The sequence below is a fragment of the Gopherus evgoodei genome, chromosome 2 (assembly GCF_007399415.2).
Source record: "Gopherus evgoodei ecotype Sinaloan lineage chromosome 2, rGopEvg1_v1.p, whole genome shotgun sequence".
Classification (NCBI taxonomy): Eukaryota; Metazoa; Chordata; order Testudines; family Testudinidae; genus Gopherus; species Gopherus evgoodei.
This window is the reverse complement of record NC_044323.1, coordinates 236,249,936-236,270,412: the sequence shown is the minus strand read 5'-3', so window position 1 is coordinate 236,270,412 and position 20,477 is coordinate 236,249,936. Positions and strand designations below refer to the sequence as shown.

The following is a 20,477-nucleotide window of genomic DNA, read 5'->3' as shown; positions in this document are numbered from 1 at the left end:
ATGTATCTCAGTAAATTTTTCATATCTAAAATATTTCATCCCCATTTAAAAGTTACTGAAGGCAAGTACACCAAGAGCAACCCTCCATATTTAGCAGTAACAACATAATTGTCAGCTGGAGGGAAACTCTGTGAAGGAATCTATGTCACCTTTCCCTTTCTGAAACATTACATAGCCTCTCATGGACTACTGGACATTGGATACAGCCGTGCGGGGCTGCAGCAGCAGGGTGCATACCAGCATCAAGTCTGTCTTTTGTACTCCTCCTTCCTTTGGGTGCCCCCCTCTGCAAGTATGAAGCATACACCTCAATGTTCAATCCTGCCAACATGCAACACTTGTAAGTATCACAGCATGTCAACACCAAGAATGGAACCCTTCCAGAGCTAAAAGCACAAGTCCTTACAGCTTGTGCTAGAGAGACAGGCTCTCAAGCAAAGAGCTGTCACAGACTCCTCTCCTCTGTGTATTAGACACATGCAATGTTGGAGTATTAACACAGCATGTGAGGGTGACAGGATTTGCATTAGCAAAAACCCTTTAGACACCTGGTTTTTTTTGAGTTCTAATTCTGTCAGGAGTAAGCCCAAGTGTTAGACTCTATTTGCATTCACAGATTGTCATGCTTGAAGAGTGTAAAAGCAGGTGGTTGTTCAGTAATTTATACATTTAAAATTATTGTAGACTGGATTAACTAATGAAAAGCAGAAGTCACTTAATTTGGATGCATTGGTGGATTCCAACGCATCTCTATAATACTACCTGCAATAAACAGGGCTCTGATCCTCAATTCTCAGCATTTGTGAACTTTGAATTATAAATGACAGGGCAATTGCACTGAAAACTGTGTTCCTGCGGTACAGCCCAGACAATTAATTATGACATTTGTGTTACATATGATTATAGCCCTATTCAATTTAATAGGAAAAAAATCCACTTCCTGAGGTTGCCCTATTTAAGCAGGTTTCCTCCATTATCCACTTTGGATGCCCTCGGATGTTTGTCTACATAGTTCCAGCAAACTCACAGAAGGGGTGTGATTTGTAAAGCACTCTAACATGCTGCACTCAGTGTAGATCCTCTTGGTGTGCTCTGAAAGGTACCTAGTTCATATTCAGAGTCTAATCTAACAGTTTGTCTACATGGTGGGTAATGCACACTACAGGAGCATGATTTCTAAGGCTCACTAATATGTTGCAAATTAATTGGGCTACGTAGACCCTGCTAGTGTGTATTACAAGTTCCCCTAGTGCAGGGGTAGGCAACCTATGGCACTCGTGCCGAATCTCGGCACGCAAGCGGATTTTCAGTGACACTCACACTGCCCAGGTCCTGGCCACTGGTCTGGGGGACTGCATTTTAATTTAATTTTAGATGAAGCTTCTTAAACATTTTTAAAAAAGACGGTTACTCACCTTTGTAACTGTTGTTCTTCGAGATGTGTTGCTCATATCCATTCCAGTTAGTTAGGTGTGCGCGCTGCGCGTGCACGTTCATTGGAAGACTTTTACCCTAGCAACTCCAGTGGGTCGGCAGGTCACCCCCTAGAGTGGCGCCGCCATGGCGCTCGATATATACCCCTGCCGGCCCACCCGCTCCTCAGTTCCTTCTTGCCGGCTACTCCGACAGTGGGGAAGGAGGGCGGGTGTGGAATGGATATGAGCAACACATCTTGAAGAACAACAGTTACAAAGGTGAGTAACCGTCTTTTCTTCTTCGAGTGATTGCTCATATCCATTCCAGTTAGGTGAATCCCAAGCCTTACCTAGGCGGTGGGGTCGGAGTGAGAAGTTGCAGCATGGAGCACTGCAGAGCTGAAGGCCGCGTCATCTCTGGACTGCTGGACCAGGGCATAATGGGAAGCGAAGGTGTGGATGGAGGACCAGGTTACCACCCTACAAATCTCCTGGATGGGCACGCAGGCGAGGAAAGCCATCGATGATGCTTGTGCCCTGGTGGAGTGCGCGGTCACATGGCCCGTAGGGGTGTGAGCCAAGTCATAACAGATCCTGATACAGGACGTCACCCATGGGGAGATCCTCTGTGAGGAAATGGGTAATCCTTTGATTCGGTCCGCTACTGCCATGAAGAGTTGGGGGGATTTGCGGAACGGTTTGGTCCTCTCCACATAAAATGCAAGTGCCCGGCGGACATCAAGCGAGTGGAGTTGTTGCTCCCTGTGGGACGAATGGGGCTTTGGGAAGAAGAGGGGGAGAAAGATCTCCTGGTTGACGTGAAAGGCTGAGACCACCTTGGGGAGAAAGGCAGGGTGTGGCCTCAGCTGCACCTTGTCCTTATGGAAGACTATATACGGGGGATCTACCGTGAGGGCCCGGAGTTCTGACACCCGTCTGGCTGAGGTGATGGCCACCAGGAAAGCAGTCTTCCAGGAGAGATAGAGCAGGGAGCAAGTCGCTAACGGCTCAAATGGAGGGCCCATGAGCCGAGTCAGAACCAGGTTGAGATCCCAGGTAGGGGCAGGGGGTCGAACCTGGGGGTAGAGACGTTCTAGTCCTTTCAGGAATCTAGTCACCGTAGGGTGAGAGAAAACCGAACGGCCATCTCCCCCCGGATGAAAGGTGGAGATAGCCGCCAGGTGAACTCGAAGGGACGATATCACCAGGCCCTGCTGCTTGAGGGACCAGATGTAATCAAGAATACTGGCGATAGAAACCTCCATAGGGAGAAAACCCCTCTCCGTGCACCAACAGGAGAAACGCTTCCACTTGGCTGAGTACGTCGCTCTAGTGGAAGGTTTTCTGCTGCCCAGTAGTACTTGACATATAGGGGTAAAGCACCGCAGTTCCGACCTGGTCAGCCACTCAGGAGCCACGCCGTGAGGTGTAGAGACTGGAGGTCCGGGTGAGGGAGCCTGCCGTGGTCCTGGGTGATCAGGTCCAGGTAAAGGGGCAAGGGGGACTGGGTCGGCCAAAGACAGGTCCAGCAACATCGGATACCAATGTTCTCTGGGCCACGCTGGATCTATCATAATCAAGCGTGCCCTGTCCCTGCGCGCCTTCAGAAGGACCTTGTGGATAAGCGGGAACGGAGGGAACGCATAGAGCAGGTGCGTCATCCACGGGATAAGGAAGGCATCCGCTACCAACCCTGGTTCCAGCCCTTGAAAGGAACAGAACATCTGGCATTTCCTGTTCCCTCTGGACGCGAAGAGGTCCAGCCGGGGACAACCCCACCTCTGGAAGAGTGAGAGGGCGACGTCCGGGTGAAGGGACCATTCGTGCGAAAGGAAGGATCTGCTCAGACGGTCTGCCAGCATGCTCCGTACTCCGGGGAGAAAGGAAGCCATGAGGTGAATGGAGTGGGCTATACAAAAGTCCCAGAGCTTCATTGCCTCCTGACATAGGGGAGAGGATCTCATGCTGCCCTGCTTGTTGATATAGTACATGGTCGTCGTGTTGTCTCATAGACTCATAGGTCAGAAGGGACCAATATGAACATCTAGTCTGACTTCCTGCACAAGGCAGGCCACAGAACCCCACCCATCCAATTTTATAACAACCCCTATCCCAGGACCGAGTTATTGAAATCCTCAAAATTGGTTTGAAGACCTCAAGCTGCAGAGAAACCACCAGCAAGCGACCCGTGCCCCACGCTGCAGGGGAAGGCGAAAAACCTCCAGGGCCCCTGCCAATCCGCCCTGGAGGAAAATTCCTTCCCGACCCCGGTGAATACCGAGACACAGCAACCTTGAAGCTGATGGGAGAACACTTGGCAAGCAAGGCGGACCACTCTCAACTCCCGTATGTTGATGTGGAAGGCCACTTCCTGAGGTGACCACTGGCCCTGCGTCCTCAGGGTTCCGAGGTGGCCCCCCCAGCCCAGGTCTGAGGCATCCATTGTTAGGGATACTGAGGGTTGGGGTGGATGAAACGGGAGCCCCACACACACTACGGACTGGTCTAGCCACCACCGGAGGGAATCCAATACCTCCTGGGGGATGGTGATAACCGCGTCCAGCAGATGCCTGGCCGGACGGTATTGTGTGATAAGCCAGGACTGGAGGGGCTATCATAACCTAGTCCCAGATTTGGACCTTAGCGTCCAAAATATGGGGGTTAGCATGAAAACCTCCAAGCTTAGTTACCAGCTTGGACCTGGTAAAGCTGACACCACCCAAAAAATTAGAGTGTTTTGGGGCACTCTGGTCCCCCCAAAAACCTTCCCTGGGGACCCCAAGACCCAAATCCCTTGAGTCTCACAACAAAGGGAAATAAACCTTTTGCCTTCCCCCCTCCAGGGGTTCCTGGAGAGAGACACCGAAGCAAGCTCCGTGAATCTAAACAGAGGGATTCCACCCTCCCCGTTATCAGCCTTGGAAAACAGAAGTACCGAGAGTTAATCTCTCTTTCCCCCCTCACCCAGAGGGTATGCAAAATCAGGCTAGTAAATCTAACACACACAGATTTCCCCCTGACTTCTTCCTCCCACCAATTCCCTGGTGAGTACAGACTCAATTTCCCTGGAGTTTCCCACTAAAGAAAAACTCCAACAGGTCTTAAAAAGAAAGCTTTATATAAAAAGAAAGAAAAATACATAAAAATGGTCTCTCTGTATTAAGGTGACAAATACAGGGTCAATTGCTTAAAAGAATATTGAATAAACAGCCTTATTAAAAAAGAATACAATTTAAAGCACTCCAGCAACTATAGACATGTAAATACAAAAGAAAAAAAAACATATAACTCACTATCTGATCTTTTTGTACTTACAACTGGGAAACAGAAGATTAGAAAGCAGGAAACAGAAATCACTTCTCATAGCTGAGAGAGAGGCAGACAGAAGACCCAAGAACAAAGGACTCACACACAAAACTCCCTCCACCCAGATCTGAAAAAGTCTGGTTTCCTGATTGGTCCTCTGGTCAGGTGCTTCAGGTTACTTTTTTTTCCAGGTGAAAGAGACATTAACCCTTAGCTATCTGTTTATGACAGGGGCCTCATGCGAAGCCGCGCATAACCCGTAACAAAGGTGCAGGCCGCCATGTGGCCTAAGAGGGTAAGACACGTCCTTATTGAGGTCAAGGGAGCCATCTGTAGACGCCAAATGATGGCCGACAGCATCTGGAACCTGGACAGTGGCAGAACGGCCCTGGCCAAGGTGGAGTCCAGAATGGCCCCGATGAACTCTATCCTCTGCGTGGGGAGCAGAGTGGACTTGTCCACGTTGATAATGAGGCCCAAAGCTCCAAAGAGTCTGCTGATCTTGCGGACGTGGTTGCGAACCTGCAACTCTGACGTGCCTCGAATCTGCCAGTCGTCGAGTTAGGGGAATACGTGTATGCGACTGCGTCGAAGATACACGACGACGACAGCCATGCATTTCGTGAATACCCTCGGGGCCGTGGAGAGGCCAAACAGGAGGACCGCAAATTGATAATGGTGGCGGTCGACCACGAACTGAAGGAAGCGTCTGTGTTGCAGAAAAATGGCTATATGAAAATAAGCGTCCTGCATGTCGAGGGCGACGTACCAGTCTCCAGGATCCAGAGATGGGATAATGGTCCCCAGGGATACCATGCGGAACTTCAACTTCACCATATGTTTGTTGAGTTCCCGCAGGTTGAGGATGGGTCTGAGGCCTCCCTTGGCCTTAGGGATCAGAAAGTAGCAGGAATAAAACCCCTTGCCCTTCTCGTTCTCCAGAACCGCTTCTATGGCTCCTTTGTCGAGGAGCATCCGCACCTCCTGAAGGAGGAATTGCTCGTGAGAGGGGTCCCTGAAGAGGGACGAGGGTGGGGGTCGGGGGGAGGGTGTGAAATAAATTGCAGATGGTACCCCGTTTGCACAGTGCGTAAGACCCAACGGTCGGAAGTTATTTGGGTCCACGCTGGGAGGAAGAATGAAAGGCGGTTGGAAAATGTGGGGGACGGATCCGTGGGGGAAACTGGTACAGCGTCCTCGGGCACACCTTCAAAATGAAAGTTTTGGGCCAGGTGGGGCTTTAGAGGAACCCTGATTCTGCCCCCCTTGGTTGCCCGATTGTCTGCGTCGGCCATTCCTGCTTCGGTCTACTGAAGTCTTGCCATTGGCGGTAGTGGGGATAGGGCCGGCGCTGCTGTTGCTGTTGCGGCCGGAAGGGTCTGTGCTGCATCCCGGGCGTATGCATCCCTAGAGAGCGCATGATGACCCTATTGTCTTTCAGGCTTTTCAGCCCGGGGTCAGTCTTCTCTGAAAACAGGCCCTGACCTTCAAACGGTAGGTCCTGGATGGTGTGTTGGAGCTCCGGAGGAAGGCCAGAAACCTGTAGCCAGGAGATGCGGCGCATTGTAACCCCCGAAGCCAGAGTTCTGGTGACCAAGTCTGCCGCTTCCAAGGATGCCTGCAATGAAGTTCTTGCGACCTTCTTGCCTTCATCAAGAATTGCCGCGAATTCTTGACGTGCATCCTGAGGCAACAACTCCTTGAACTTATCCGCTGCTACCCAGGAGTTATAGGCATAGCGGCTAAGGAGTGCCTGTTGGTTAGAGACCCTGAGTTGGAGGGCGCCCGTTGAGTAGACCTTCCGGCCTAGCAGGTCCATGTGCCTCCCCTCCTTGGACTTCGGTGCTGGGGCCTGCTGCCCGTGGCGCTCCCTCTCGTTCACAGACTGCACGACGATGGAGCACGGGGTTGGATGGACATGCAGGTACTCATATCCTTTGGAGGGTGCCATATATTGCGCTCCACCCCGCATGCAGCAGGAGGGATGGAGGCTGGTGATTGCCAGATGGTATTAGCATTGGCTTGAATAGTCCTGAGGAAGGGAAGGGCGACTCTGGTGGGAGCATCTGCTGAGAGAATGCTCACCACAGGATCTTCGATTTCCAAAACCTCCTCAGCCTGCAAATTCAAGTTTTGCACTACACGCCTGAGGAGGTCCTGGTGCGCCCTGAGGTCGAGTGGGGGAGGACTGGAGGATGACGTTCCCGCCACTGCCTCATCGGGGGAGGACAACGAGGAGACCCCCGGTAGGAGCGGGTCCACGGGGGGCTCCGTCTGTACCAGCGTCTCTGATTCTGGAGGATGCTCAGGGTCCTGCTGGTTAGATCGGTCTTCCCCCACTGGAGATGGGGGAGGGCGAGACAACGAGGCCTCCGGAGCCCTGTGCTCAGATGCCACTGGTTGAGGTGGAATGTGTTGAGGGCCCTGGGCTTGATGGTACACCCAGGGTGTCCAGAAACCCCACTGCTGCGGTCCCTGATCCTGCGGAGGAGGGTCATGGAAGAGGGCCGCGGGTCTGTCCGCGTCCAGGGCTTACTTGCTGTCTGCCTGCAATGAGACAGACAGCTGCCGAGAAGGCCATGGTGGAGCCGAACATGGCTGATAGGGCTCCCTTGGTCTCGACGTCGACGATCTTCTCGGTGCCGGGGACCAGGACCGGGAATCGTACCAGCGCCGGGATCGGGACCGGGACCTGCCACCGGGGCGGTGCCGGGAGGTCGACCGGGACCTGCCACCGGCGCTGTGCCGGGAGGTCGACCGGGACCTGCCACCGGCTCGGTGCCGGGAGGTCGACCGGGGTGCTGACTGCCGATGGGAACGGCTCCTGATGTCTCGGTGCCGGTAGTGGTGACTCGATCCAGACCGGTGCTGGGAGTAGCGAGACCGTCTGGAAGATGACCGGCGCCACGAGTGCGATCGGTACCGCCGAGGGGAGCAGTGCCGGGACTGCGAGCAGCGCCTGGAGCGAGAACATCTACGGTGCCGGGACCTCGAAGGGGATCGGTGCCGGCTGGGCAAGTCCGGAGACGGCGCTCGCATTGTCGCAGGCTTGCCTCTAGATATAACCGGTACCGGGGGTTGAGGCTGAGTAGGCTCCGTGAGAACAATTAGGTCCCGCGCTGAAGTGAATGTCTCTGGCGTCGAAGGGACCAACAGCTCAACCCCAGACCTTTTAGGGGAGCTAGGAGGGACCGGACTCGACGGACCTCCGGGGCCCGGAGTCAACGGAATCCCTGCTGGTGGTGCCGCGGCAGAGGTAGGTGCCGGGCGCTCCGCTCGAGTCTGCGAGGATGGAGTCACAGACGTCGAGGGCCTTGCGTTGGGTCCCGGTGTCGGCGCGGTCCGGTGCCGGCGCGGAGCCAGCGCTTTGCGTCGGGGCCACAGGGTTAAGTGCCGCTTCCATCAGGAGAGTCCTTAACCTCTGGTCCCTCTCCTTTTTTGTCCGAGGCTTAAAAGCCTTACAGATGCGGCACTTGTCTGAAATGTGCGATTCCCCCAGGCACTTCAGACAGGTGTCGTGGGGATCGCAGGTCGGCATCGGCTTTTTGCAGGCCAAGCACTGTTTGAACCCCTGCGAACCAGGCATGGGCCCGGTGCCGGGCGCAGGGAAGGGCTACAGCCCAAACCCGCTAATAAGTATATACAGCTATACTACAATTAACAATAACTAACTACAATTTACAACTATCTACAACTATGAGAACAGTGAAACGAAGGAGAGCTAGGGACGTGGAGGACAGCTATGCCGCGCTCCTGTCATAAACAGATAGCTAAGGGTTAATGTCTCTTACACCTAGAAAGAAGTTCCTGAAACACCTGACCAGAGGACCAATCAGGAAACCAGACTTTTTCAGATCTGGGTGGAGGGAAGTTTGTGTGTGAGTCCTTTGTTCTTGGGTCTTCTGCCTGTACTCTCTCGGCTATGAGAAGTGATTATTTCTGTTTCCTGCTTTCTAATCTTCTGTTTCCCAGTTGTAAGTACAAAAGATCAGATAGTGAGTTATATGTTTTTTTTGTATTTACATGTCTATAGTTGCTGGAGTGCTTTGAATTGTATTCTTTTTGAATAAGGCTGTTTATTCATATTTCTTTTAAGCAATTGACCCTGTATTTGTCACCTTAATACAGAGAGACCATTTTTATGTATTTTTCTTTCTTTTTATATAAAGCTTTCTTTTAAGACCTGTTGGAGTTTTCTTTAGTGGGGAACTCCAGGGAATTGAGTCTGCAGCTCACCAGGGAATTGCTGGGAGGAAGAAGTCAGGGGGAAATCTCTGTGTGTTAGATTTACTAGCCTGACTTTGCATTCCCACTGGGTGAAGAGGGAAGTGCTTGTGTTTCCAGGACTGGAAACGGGGGAGGGTGGAATCCCTCTGTTTAGATTCACGGAGCTTGCTTCTGTGTGTCTCTCCAGGAACACCTGGAGGGGGGAAGGGAAAAGGTTTATTTCCCTTTGTTGTGAGACTCAAGGGATTTGGGTCTTGGGGTCCCCAGGGAAGGTTTGGGGGGACCAGAGTGGCCCAAAACACTCTAATTTTTTGGGTGGTGTCAGCTTTACCAGGTCCAAGCTGGTAACTAAGCTTGGAGGATTTCATGCTAACCCCCATATTTTGGACGCTAAGGTCCAAATCTGGGACTAGGTTATGATAGCTCCACAGTTCCAACGACTGACACGACGGTAAGAAGGAACTGAGGAGCGGGTGGGCCGGCAGGGGTATATATCGAGCGCCATGGCAGCGCCACTCTGGGGGGCGACCTGCTGGCCCACTGGAGTTGATAGGGTAAAAGTCTTCCGACAAATGTGCACGCGCGGCACGCACACCTAACTAACTGGAATGGATATGAGCAATCACTCAAAGAAGAACCTTATTTACTTTACATACAACAATAGTTTAGTTATATATTATAGACTTATAGAAAGAGACCTTCTAAAAACTTTAAAATGTATTACTAGCAGGCAAAACTTTAAATGAGAGTGAATAAATGGAGAATCGGCACACCACTTCTGAAAGGTTGCTGACCCCTGCCCTAGTGCATTTTAAAATAGTGCTGCTTCCATTATTAAATTATGGTGTGTGCATGTAATATATGATTAAAACTAATAAAACAAAATTAAATGGAGATAGGAGCCAGATTATATTAAGTAAAGTCAAATAGCATATATAGCTTTAGGATGAAATTTAGCCTTGTGCAGAATGATTGCACAAGGCCTTTCATACTACTCAAACTCCACTTGCTCTAAATCCTTAATATAGAGTGCAGAGAGCCTTCCATACCCTCTGCATCGTGATACATTTCACCCTTAGTTTGTGTTTGTATTTTCTTAGTTTGAGTTGAATTACAAGATTCTCTGAAGATACATTAAATGGCACAGGGTATATTGTACCCACTATGTAACTAAAACATTTATGAATATCTGACTAGAATACTTGTATAGTGCATGTATTTAAAACAATTATTCTTCTTCCCCTCCCCCTCAAAAAATCTAGTGTCTTGCTAAATCTACAGTAACTCCTCACTGAAAGTCGTCCAGGTTAACATTGTTCCGTTATTAGGTTGCTGATCTATTAGAGAATATTCTCGTTTAAATTTGCACAATGTTCCATTAGAGAATATTCTCGTTTAAAGTTGCACAATGTTCCATTATAAGGTTGTTTGGCTTGTCCCGCTCTGCTCAACCAGCATTCCAGCCAGGGAGCAGACAAACCCCCAACCCCACTTACCAGCAGAAGTGCTAGGCGAGTGGAATGGAGCAAGCCCCAATGCCCCGACCCAGCTACGCTCCTGCCTCAACTAAGCTTCACAATCATCATTGCTGAGTACAGTATTAAATGGTTTGTTTAAAATTATTTAAAACTTATACTGTATATGCATATAATGTCTTTTGTCTGGTGAAATTTTTTTTCCTGGAACCCAACCTCACCTATTTACATTAATTCTTATGAGGAAATTGGATTCGTGTACATTGTTTCGCTTAAAGTCACATTTTTCAGGAACATAACTACAACATTAAGTGAGGAGTTACTGCACTCGTTATTTCCTCTAAAATATTTATTCATTTACCTCCATAACATGTATTCATTTCCTCCCATCCCTATCATCAAAAAGCTTTTTTAGGCCTTGGTCATCTCTCATTACACTATTGTAGCCAATCTTTCTTTCAGTAGATTACCTTTTACCTTGTCCTCCTCCAGCCTATTAGAAAAACAATGGTACAGCCATGCCAGAGGAATAGCCTGCATTGGGCACTGGCTCCTGTGAGTGGTGGCCTGACATGCTGCTGCTTTCTCCGTTGTGGTTTCTGGTAGAGCCCTCCAGCTCCGCGGATACCGATTCATATCCACGGATATCCGCATCTGTGATATACGGAGGGCTCTAACCATCAGGATAATCTAATCTGACCTCCTGCACATTGTAGCCCATAGAATATCACCCACTCACTCCTGTAATAGACCCCTAACCTGTGGCCAAGTTACTGAAGTCCTCAAATCATGGTTTAAAGACTTCAAGTGTCCCATCTTTTCATGTGCTGTATATTTATTCCTGCTTACTGTATTTTCCATTCCATGCAGCTGATGAAGTGGGTCATATCCCATGAAAGCTTATGCCCAAATAAATGTGGCACCTCAGAGACTAACAAAAGACTCCGTTGTTTTTAGAGAATTAATGATTTATACTAGTTTAAACCTGCAAGTGATCCATGCCCCATGCTTCAGAGTAGGGCTTCTCAATCTTTTTCTTTCTGAGGACCCCCCCACAACATGCTATAAAAACCTCCACAGCCCAGCTGTGCCACAGCAACTGTTTTTCTGCGTATAAAAGCTAGGGCCAGCATTAAGGGGTAGCAAACAGGGCAACTGCCCTGAGTCCCACACCACAGGGGGCACCACAAAGCTTAGTTGCTCAGTCTTCGGCTTCAGCCCCAGGTGGTGGAGCTCGGTGCCCCCACGCTGCAGTACTGTGTAGCAGGGCTTAGGCTTTTTGCCCTGCGTTCCAGCGAGTCTAATGCTGGCCATGTTTGGTGGACCCCCTGAAACATGCTTGTTGCCCCTCAGGGGGCCCCGGACCCCTGCTTGAGAACCACTGCTGCAGAGGAAGGCAAAATTCCCCCCAGGGTCTCTGCCAGTCATAGAATCATAGGAGATTAGGTTTGGAAGAGACTTCAGTAGGTCATCTAGTCCAACCCCCTGCTCAAAGCAGGACCAACCTCAACTAAATCATCCCAGGCAGGACTTTGTCAAGCCTGACCTTAAAAACCACTATGGATGGAGATTCCACCACCTTCCTAGGTAACCCATTCCAGTGCTTCACCACCCTCCTAGTGAAACAGTTTTTCCTAATATCCAACCTAGACCACCCCCACTGCAACTTGATACCATTGCTCCTTTTTCTGTCATCTGCCACCACTGAGAACAGCTCAGCTCCATCCTCTTTGAAAACCCCCTTCAGGTAGTTGAAGGCTGCTATCAAATCCCCCCTCACTCTTCTCTTCTGCAGACTAAATAAGACCAGTTCCCTCAGCCTCTCCTCATAAGTCATGTGCCCCAGCCACCTAATCATTTTTATTGCCCTCTGCTGGACTCTCTCCAATTTGTCCACATCCTTTCTGTAGTACAAGGCCCAAACTGGATGAAATACTCCAGATGTGGCCTCACTAATGCTGAATAGAGGGGAATAATCACTTCCCTCGATCTGCTGGCAATGATCCTACTAATGCAGCCCAATATACTGTTAGCAAGAAGGGCACACTGTTGACTCATATCCAGCGTCTCATCCTCTGTAATCCCCAGGTCCTTTTCTACAGAACTGCTGCTTGGCCAATCTGCCAATTGCCAATCTGACCCATGATAAAATTCCTTCCATATCCCAAATATAGCAATCAGTTTGACCCTGAGCATGTGGGCAAGACTCACCAGGTAAAGAATTTTCTGCAGTAATCCAGAGCCCTCCCCATCTAGTGTTCTGTCTCTGGCTACTGGGGATTTTTGCTACTGGCGATCACAGATAGGCCACATGTCATTGTAGGTAGCCCATCATGCCATCCCCTCCATAAACTTATCAATCTCATTCGTGAGGCCAGTTAGGTTTTTTGCCCCACTGCTCCCCTGGGAAGGCTTTTCCAGAACTTCACTCCTTTGATTGCCTAATTTTGAGCCTAGATTTGTTGATGGCCAGTTTATATCCATTTGTTCTTGTGTCCACACTGGCGCTTAACTTAAATAACTCCTCTCCCTCCCTGGTTCTTATCCCTCTGATGTGTTTATAGACAGCAATCATATCTCCCCTCAGCCTTCTTTTGGTTAGGTTAAATAAGCCAAGCTCTTTAAGTGATCTCTAATAAGGTAGATTTTCCATTCTTTGGATCATCCTAGTAGCCCTTCTCTGCACCTGTTCCATTTTGAATTCATCTTTCTTAAACACGGGAGACCAGAACTGCACACAGTATTCCAGATGAAGTCTCACCAGTGCCTTGTATAATTGTACTAACACTTTCCTGTCTCTACTGGAAATACCTCACCAGATGCACCCTACGACTGCATTATCCTTTTTCATGGCCACATCACATTGACAGCTGATAATCATCCTGTGATCAACCAATACACCCAAGACCTTCTCCTCCTCTGTCTCTTCAAACTGATAAGTCCCCAGCATATAGCAAAATTTCTATTGTTATTAGTCCCTAAATGCATGCCCTTGCACTGTGCACTATTAAATTTCATCCCATTTATATTACTCCAGTTTACAAGGTCATCTAGATTTTCTTGAATGCTATTCTGGTCCTCCATATTGGCTATACCTCCCAACTTTGTGTAATCCACAAATTTTATTAGCACACTTTGTGCCAAGGTCAGTAGTAAAAATGTTAAATAAGATTGGTCCCAAGACCGATTCCTGAGGAACACCACTAGTAACCTCCCTCCAGCCTGACAGTTCACCTTTTAGTATGGCCCATTGTAGTCTCCTCTTTAACTAGACCCTTATCCACCTTTCAATTCTGATATTAATCCCCATCTTCTCCAATTTAACAAATAATTTCCCATGTAGAACTGTATCAAATGCCTCACTGAAATCCAGGTAGATTAGATCTACTGCATTTCCTTTATCTAAAAAAAGTCAGACCATTCTCAAATTATCTTGCAACTAATTTAAGGAGACAGACAATTTTTTGATATTATAATTATCTAAGTCACTATCACTCTTGAGAAAAATGACTAGTTAATTCATTTTTTGGCTGAATACATGAAATTCCTACAGAGAAATGTTAACATTCTGAAGCATAAGGCTGGCCTACCTGTTTGCGCATCACATCTGTAGCTTGCATAATATAGCGAGGAGGTAGTCCATGGCTCCGAGCAAGAATTATAGCCTGCTCCAGAGTGACACTCAGAGTGCAGCTGCAGTGAAAGACAGAATTAAGTCAGATATCTGTTGTCATTACATCTCCTAAACAGTTACTGGTTGCTCAAAGAGTATAGATCAGAATCCAAAAACATATATCTAAGTTCTTATACAGACAGAAATGTTCCTTAAAAACCTGCAGAAAGCAACATAAATTTACAATGATACAGCTACATACTAGTGCAGGCAAGAAACACACTCATCCTGGAAGTTAATTAAGAACATAAGAATGGCCCTACTGGGTCAGACCAAAGGTCCATCTAGCCAAGCATCCTGCCCTCTGACAGTGGCCAGCACCAGATGTCCCAGAGAGAATAAACAGAACAGGAAATCACCAAGTGATCAACCCCCTGTTGTTTAGTCCCAGCTTCTGGCAAACAGAGGCCAGGGACACCATTCCTGCCCATGCTGGCTAATAGCCATTGATAGACCTATCCTCCATGAATTTATCTAATTTCTAATACTTTTTTGAACCCTGTTATGGTCTTGGCCTTCACAACATCCTCTCGCAAGGAGTACCACAGGTTGACTGTGTGTTGTGTGAAGAAATACTTCCTTTTATTTGTTTTAAATCTGCTGCCTATTAATTTCATTTGGTGACCCCTAGTTCTTGTGTTATGAGAAGTAGTAAACAACATTTCCTTATCTACTTTCTCTACACCAGTCATGATTTTATAGACCTCAATCATATCTTTCCTTAGCCGTCTCATTTCCAATCTGAAAAGTCCCAGTCTTATTAATCTCTCCTCATACGGAAGCCGTTCCATACCCCTGATCATTTTTGTTGGCCTTTTCTGAACCTTTTCCAATTCCAGTATATCTTTTTTGAGATGGGGTAACCACATCTGTACACAGTATTCAAGATATGGGCATACCATGGATTTATATAGAGGCAACATGATATTTTCTGTCCTATTATCTATTCCTTTCTTAATTATTCTCAGCATTCTGTTCACTTTTTTGACTGCTGCTGCACATTGAGTGGATGTTTTCAGAAAACTATCCCCAATGACTCCGAGATCTCTTTCTTGAGTGGTAACAGCTAATTTAGACTCCATCATTTTATATGTACATTTGGGATTATGCCTTCCAATGTGCATTACTTTACATTTATCAACGTTAAATTTCATCTGCCATTTTGTTGCCCAGTCACCCAGTTTTGAGAGATCCTTTTGTAGCTCTTCGCAGTCTGCCTGGGTCTTAACTATCTTCAGTAATTTTGCATCATCTGCAAATGTTGCCACCTCACTGTTTACCCCTTTTTCCAGATCATTTATGAATATGTTGAATAGAACTGGGGGCACACCACTATTTACCTCTCTCCATTCTGAAAACTAACCATTTATACCTACCCTTTGTTTCCTATCTTTTAACCAGTTAGCAATCTCATGAGAGAACCTTTGCTCTTATCCTGTGGCAGCTTACTTTGCGTAAGAGCTTTTGGGGAGGGACCTTGTCAAAGGCTTTCTGAAAAGCTAAGTACACTATATCCACTGTATCCCCTGCATCCCCTTGGTCCACATGCTTGTTGACCCCCCTCAAATAATTCTAGTAGATTGGTGAGGCATGATTTCCCTCAACTAAAACCATGTTGACTCAACAAATTATGTTCATTTATATGTGTGACAATATAGTTCTTTATTACAGTTTCAACTAGTTTGCTTGGTACTGAAGTTAGGCTTACAGGCCTGTAAATGCTGGGATCACCTCTGGAGCCCTTTTTAAAAATGGGCATCACATTAGCTATCCTCCAGTCATCTGGTAGTGAAGCTGATTTAAAGGATAGGTTACAGACTACAGTTAGTAGTTCTGCAGTTTCACATTTGAGTTCCTTCACTACTCTTGGGTGAATACCATCTGGTCCTGGTGACTTAGATCTGTCACCTAAAAAGAATGGCTCAGGTTGGGAACTCCCTCACGTCCTCAGCCATGAAGACCAATACAAAGAATTCATTTAGTTTCTCCGCAATGGCCTTATCGTCCTTGAGTGCACTTGTAGCATCTTGATCGTCCAGTGGCCTCCTGGTTGTTTAGCAGGCTTCCTGCTTTTGATGTACTTAAAAAAAGTTTGCTGCTACTTTTTGAGTCTTTGGCTAACTGTTCCTCAAACTCTTTTTTGGCCTTCCTAATTGTATTTTTACACTTCATTTGCCAGTGTTTATGCTCCTTTCTATTTTCCTCAGTAGGATTTAACTTCCACTTTTTAAAGGATACCTTTTTGCCTCTCACTGCTGCTTTCACTTTGTTGTTTAGCCACAGTGGCACTTTTTTGGTTCTCTCACTATGTTTTTTTATTTGGGATTGTCATAATATTTTTCCCAGATTTGGACCTTAGCATCCAAAATATGGGTGTTAGCATGAAAACCTCCAACCTTAGTTACCAGCTTGGACCTGGTAAAGCTGCCACCACCCAAAAAATTAGAGTGTTTTGGGGCACTCTGGTCCCCCAAAAAACCTTCCCTGGGGACCCCAAAGACCCAAATTCCTTGAGTCTTACAACAAAGGGGAATAAACCATTTCCCTCCCCTTCTCCCTTCCAGGTGTTCCCTCCCTGGGTTCCTGGAGAGATACACAGAAGCAAGCTCCGTGAATCTAAACAGAGGGATTCCACCCTCCCCGTTTCCAGTCCTGGAAACACAAGTACTTCCTTCTTCACCCAGAGGGTATGCAAAGTCAGGCTTAGTAAATCTAACATAAAGAGATTTCCCCCCTGACTTCTTCCTCCCACCAATTCCCTGGTGAGTTGCAGACTTAATTCCCTGGAATTCCCACTAAAGAAAAACGCCAACAGGTCTAAAAAAGAAAGCTTTATAAAAGAAAGAAAAATACATAAAAATGGTCTCTCTGCATTAAGGTGACAAATACAGGGTCAATTGCTTAAAAGAAGTATGAATAAACAGCCTTATTCAAAAAGAATATAATTCAAAACACTCCAGCAACTACACACATGTAAATACAAAAAACAAACAATATAAACCTACTGTCTTATCTCTTTGTACTTACAACTGGGAAACAGAAGATTAGAAAGGCAGGAGACAGAAAGATCACTCTCAGAGCCGAGAGGGTCAGACACAAGACAAAGAACTCACACCCAAAACTTCCCTCCACCCAGATTTGAAAAAGTCTTGTTTCCTGATTGGTCCTCTGGTCAGGTGTTTCAGGTTACTCCTTTCCAGGTGAAAGAGACATTAACCCTTAGCTATCTGTTTATGACAGGATATGCATTTTAGTTGAGCCTCTTATTATGGTGTCTTTAAAAAGTTTCCATGCAGCTTGCAGAGATTTCACTTCTGGCACTGTAGCCTTTAATTTCTGTTTAACTAACCTCCTCATTTTTGTGCCTTTAATTTCTGTTTAACTAACCTCCTCATTTTTGTGCCCCTTTCGGAAATTAAATGCTACAGTATTGGGCTGGCGTGGTGTTTTTTCCTGCCACAGAGATATTACATTTAATTATACTATGGTCACTAATACCAAGCAGTCCAGTTATATTCACCTCTTGGACCAGGTCCTGTGCTCCACTTAGGACTAAATCAAGAATTGCCTCTCTGGTGGGTTCCAAGAAGCAGTCATTTAAGGTGTCAAGCAACTTTATCTCTGCATCCCGTCCTGAGGTGACGGGTACTCAGTCAATATGGGGATAATTGAAACCCCTCATTATTATTATTGAGGTGTTTTTTTATTTTAATGGCCTCTCTAATCTCCCTGAGCATTTCACAGTCATTATCACCATCTTGGTCAGGACTGGTGGGGGGACACCACTATTTACCTCTCTCCATTCTGAAAACTGACCCTACTGCTATACTCTTATTATTAGAGCATGGAATTTCTATCCATGGAGACTCTGTGGTACAGTTTGAGTCATTTATGATTGTACTTCATTTGATTCTATGCTTTCTTTCACACATAATGCTACTCTCCAATCAGCATAACCTCTTCTGTCCTTCCGATATATTTTGTACCCTGGTATTACTGTATCCCACTGATTATCCTCATTCCACCAAGTTTCCGTGATGCCTATTATATCAACATCCTCATTTAACGCAAGTCACTCTAGTTCACCCATATTATTATTTAGACTTCTAGCATTGGTATATAAGCACTTTAAAAACATGTCCCCTTTTAGCTGTCTGCCATTATGCAATATAACTGAATGGGACTCTTTTTTTATTTGACTGTTTCTGATCGGACCCTGCCTGTATTTTATTATTTTCCATCCTCTCATCCTCTCATCCTCACTAGGACAGAGAGATTCTCTATTAATAGAATTCACCCCTAAGGGATGTCCGAACCATGTACTCCTCCACACTTGTCAGCTTTCCCCCAGCCCTTAGTTTAAAAACTGCCTTACGACCTTTTTAATGTTAAGGGCCAGCAATCTGGTTCCATTTTGGTTTAGGTGGATCCCATCCTTCCTGTATAGGCTCCCCCTTTCCCAAAAGTTTCCTCAATTCCTAATAATCTAAACCTCTTGTCATGGTATAACCCCCACTCTGAACCTTAGCGTCCAAAAGATGGGGTACCAGCATGAATCCTCCTAAACTTAATTACCAGTTTTGATCTTGTAGTGCTGCCACCAACCAGGACTTGCAGTGCCTGGTACACTCTGGTCCCCCTAAAACGTTCCCAGAGGACCCCAAGACCCAGACCCTCTGGATCTTACACAAGGAAAGTAAACCCTTTCCCCCACCGTTGCCTCTCCCAGGCTTTCCCTCCCTGGGTTACCCTGGAAGTTCACTGTGATTCAAACTCCTTGAATCTTAAAACAGGGAGGAATGCATGTCCCCCCCTCCTCTTTTCCCCTCCCCAAGAGGTAATACAGATTCAAGCTCCGTGAATCTAAAACAGAGGAATTCCACCTTCCCCCCTCCCTTCTCTCTTCCTGTCTCCCACCAGTTCCCTGGTGAGTACAGACTCAATTCCCTTGAGCCTTAACAAGGAGAAAAAATCAATCAGGTCTTAAAAAAGAAAAACTTTTAATAAAAGAAAGAAAAAAGTAAAAGTTGTCTCTGTAATCAAGATGGTAAATGTTACGGGGTCTTTCAGCTTATAGACACTATAGAGAAGCCTTCCCCCTTGCACAAATACAAATTAAAATCCTTCCAGCAAAATACACATTTGCAAATAAAGAAAACAATCAAAAAGACTAAACCGCCTTTCTATTTGTACATACTACTTGAACAGAAATTTAGAGAGCCTGTAGGTACGTCTGGTCACTCTCAGAACCCAGAGAGAACAACGGACAAACAAACAATACAAAACAAAGTCTTCCCTCCACCGAGATTTGAAAGTATCTTGTCTTCTGATTGGTCCTTTGGTCAGGTGTTTCAGGTTCACTGCTTGTAACCTTTTACAGGTAACAGAGACATTAACCCTTAAGTATCTGTTTATGACACCCCTCCTTCCTACACCATCATCTAATCCACGCATTGAGACTCTGCAGTTTTGCCTGTCTGTCTGGTCCTGCACGTGAATCTGGAAGCATTTCAGAGAATGCTACCATGGAGGTCCTGGATTTCAATCTCTTACCCAGCAGCCTAAATTTGGTCTCCAGGATCTCTCTCCTACCCTTCCCTATGTCATTGGTACCTACATGTACCATGACCACTGGCTCCTCCCCAGCACTACCGAAAAATCTATCTAGCTGTCTCAAGAGATCCGCAACCTTCGCACCAGGAAGGCAAGTCACCATGCTGTTCTGGTTATTGCAAACCCAGCTATCTATGTTTCTAATGATCAAATTGGATATTACTAATACCTGTCTCTTTCTAATAGCTGGAGTTCACTCCCCTGGAGAGGTATCCTCAGTGTGAGAGGATACCACATCATCATCTGGGACCCAACTATGGGATTGTTTCACTCTGTTCCAGTAAGATGCTCTCCTTCCCTGTGACAGCACAGAGGCTGTCAGACCGGGGGTGGAACCGTTCTACTGTGTTCTGGAAAGTTTCATCTATGTACCTCTCTGTCTCCCTCAGCTCCTCCAGTTCAGTCACTCTGGTCTCCAAAGCCTGTACATGGTCTCTGAGGGCCAGGAGCTCCTTGTACCGAATGCACACATATGCCACCTGCCCATAGGGCATGTCTACACTATAAACTTAAATCGACCTATGTTAGGTACAGTAATTACTGTAGTGGTTCATGTCCACACTGCCCTTCTTCTGTCAATGGTGTGCATCCTCACCAGGAGTGCTTCCACCAACTTAAGAGGGGCAGTTTGGGGGGCTGAAAGCTAGGGCTCTCAGATCCATGGGTTGCTCCACACCAGGAGCCCACCTATTCCCCCTCTCCTCTGGCTCCCCACTTCCCACTGGGAATGGGGCAGCTATCTTGACATGCACAGATCTCCCTGCCCAG

At 47.0% G+C, this 20,477-nt stretch overlaps 1 protein-coding gene across 1 annotated transcript in view; it reads right to left on the bottom strand.

Annotated features, from left to right (window-relative positions):
* PREX2 (phosphatidylinositol-3,4,5-trisphosphate dependent Rac exchange factor 2) overlaps positions 1–20,477 on the bottom strand; it is a 307,653-nt gene that overhangs the window by 14,368 nt on the left and 272,808 nt on the right. Inside the window, 1 exon segment of the mRNA XM_030553242.1 lies at positions 14,014–14,116. Within this exon segment, the coding sequence (XP_030409102.1) occupies positions 14,014–14,116 (103 nt within the window).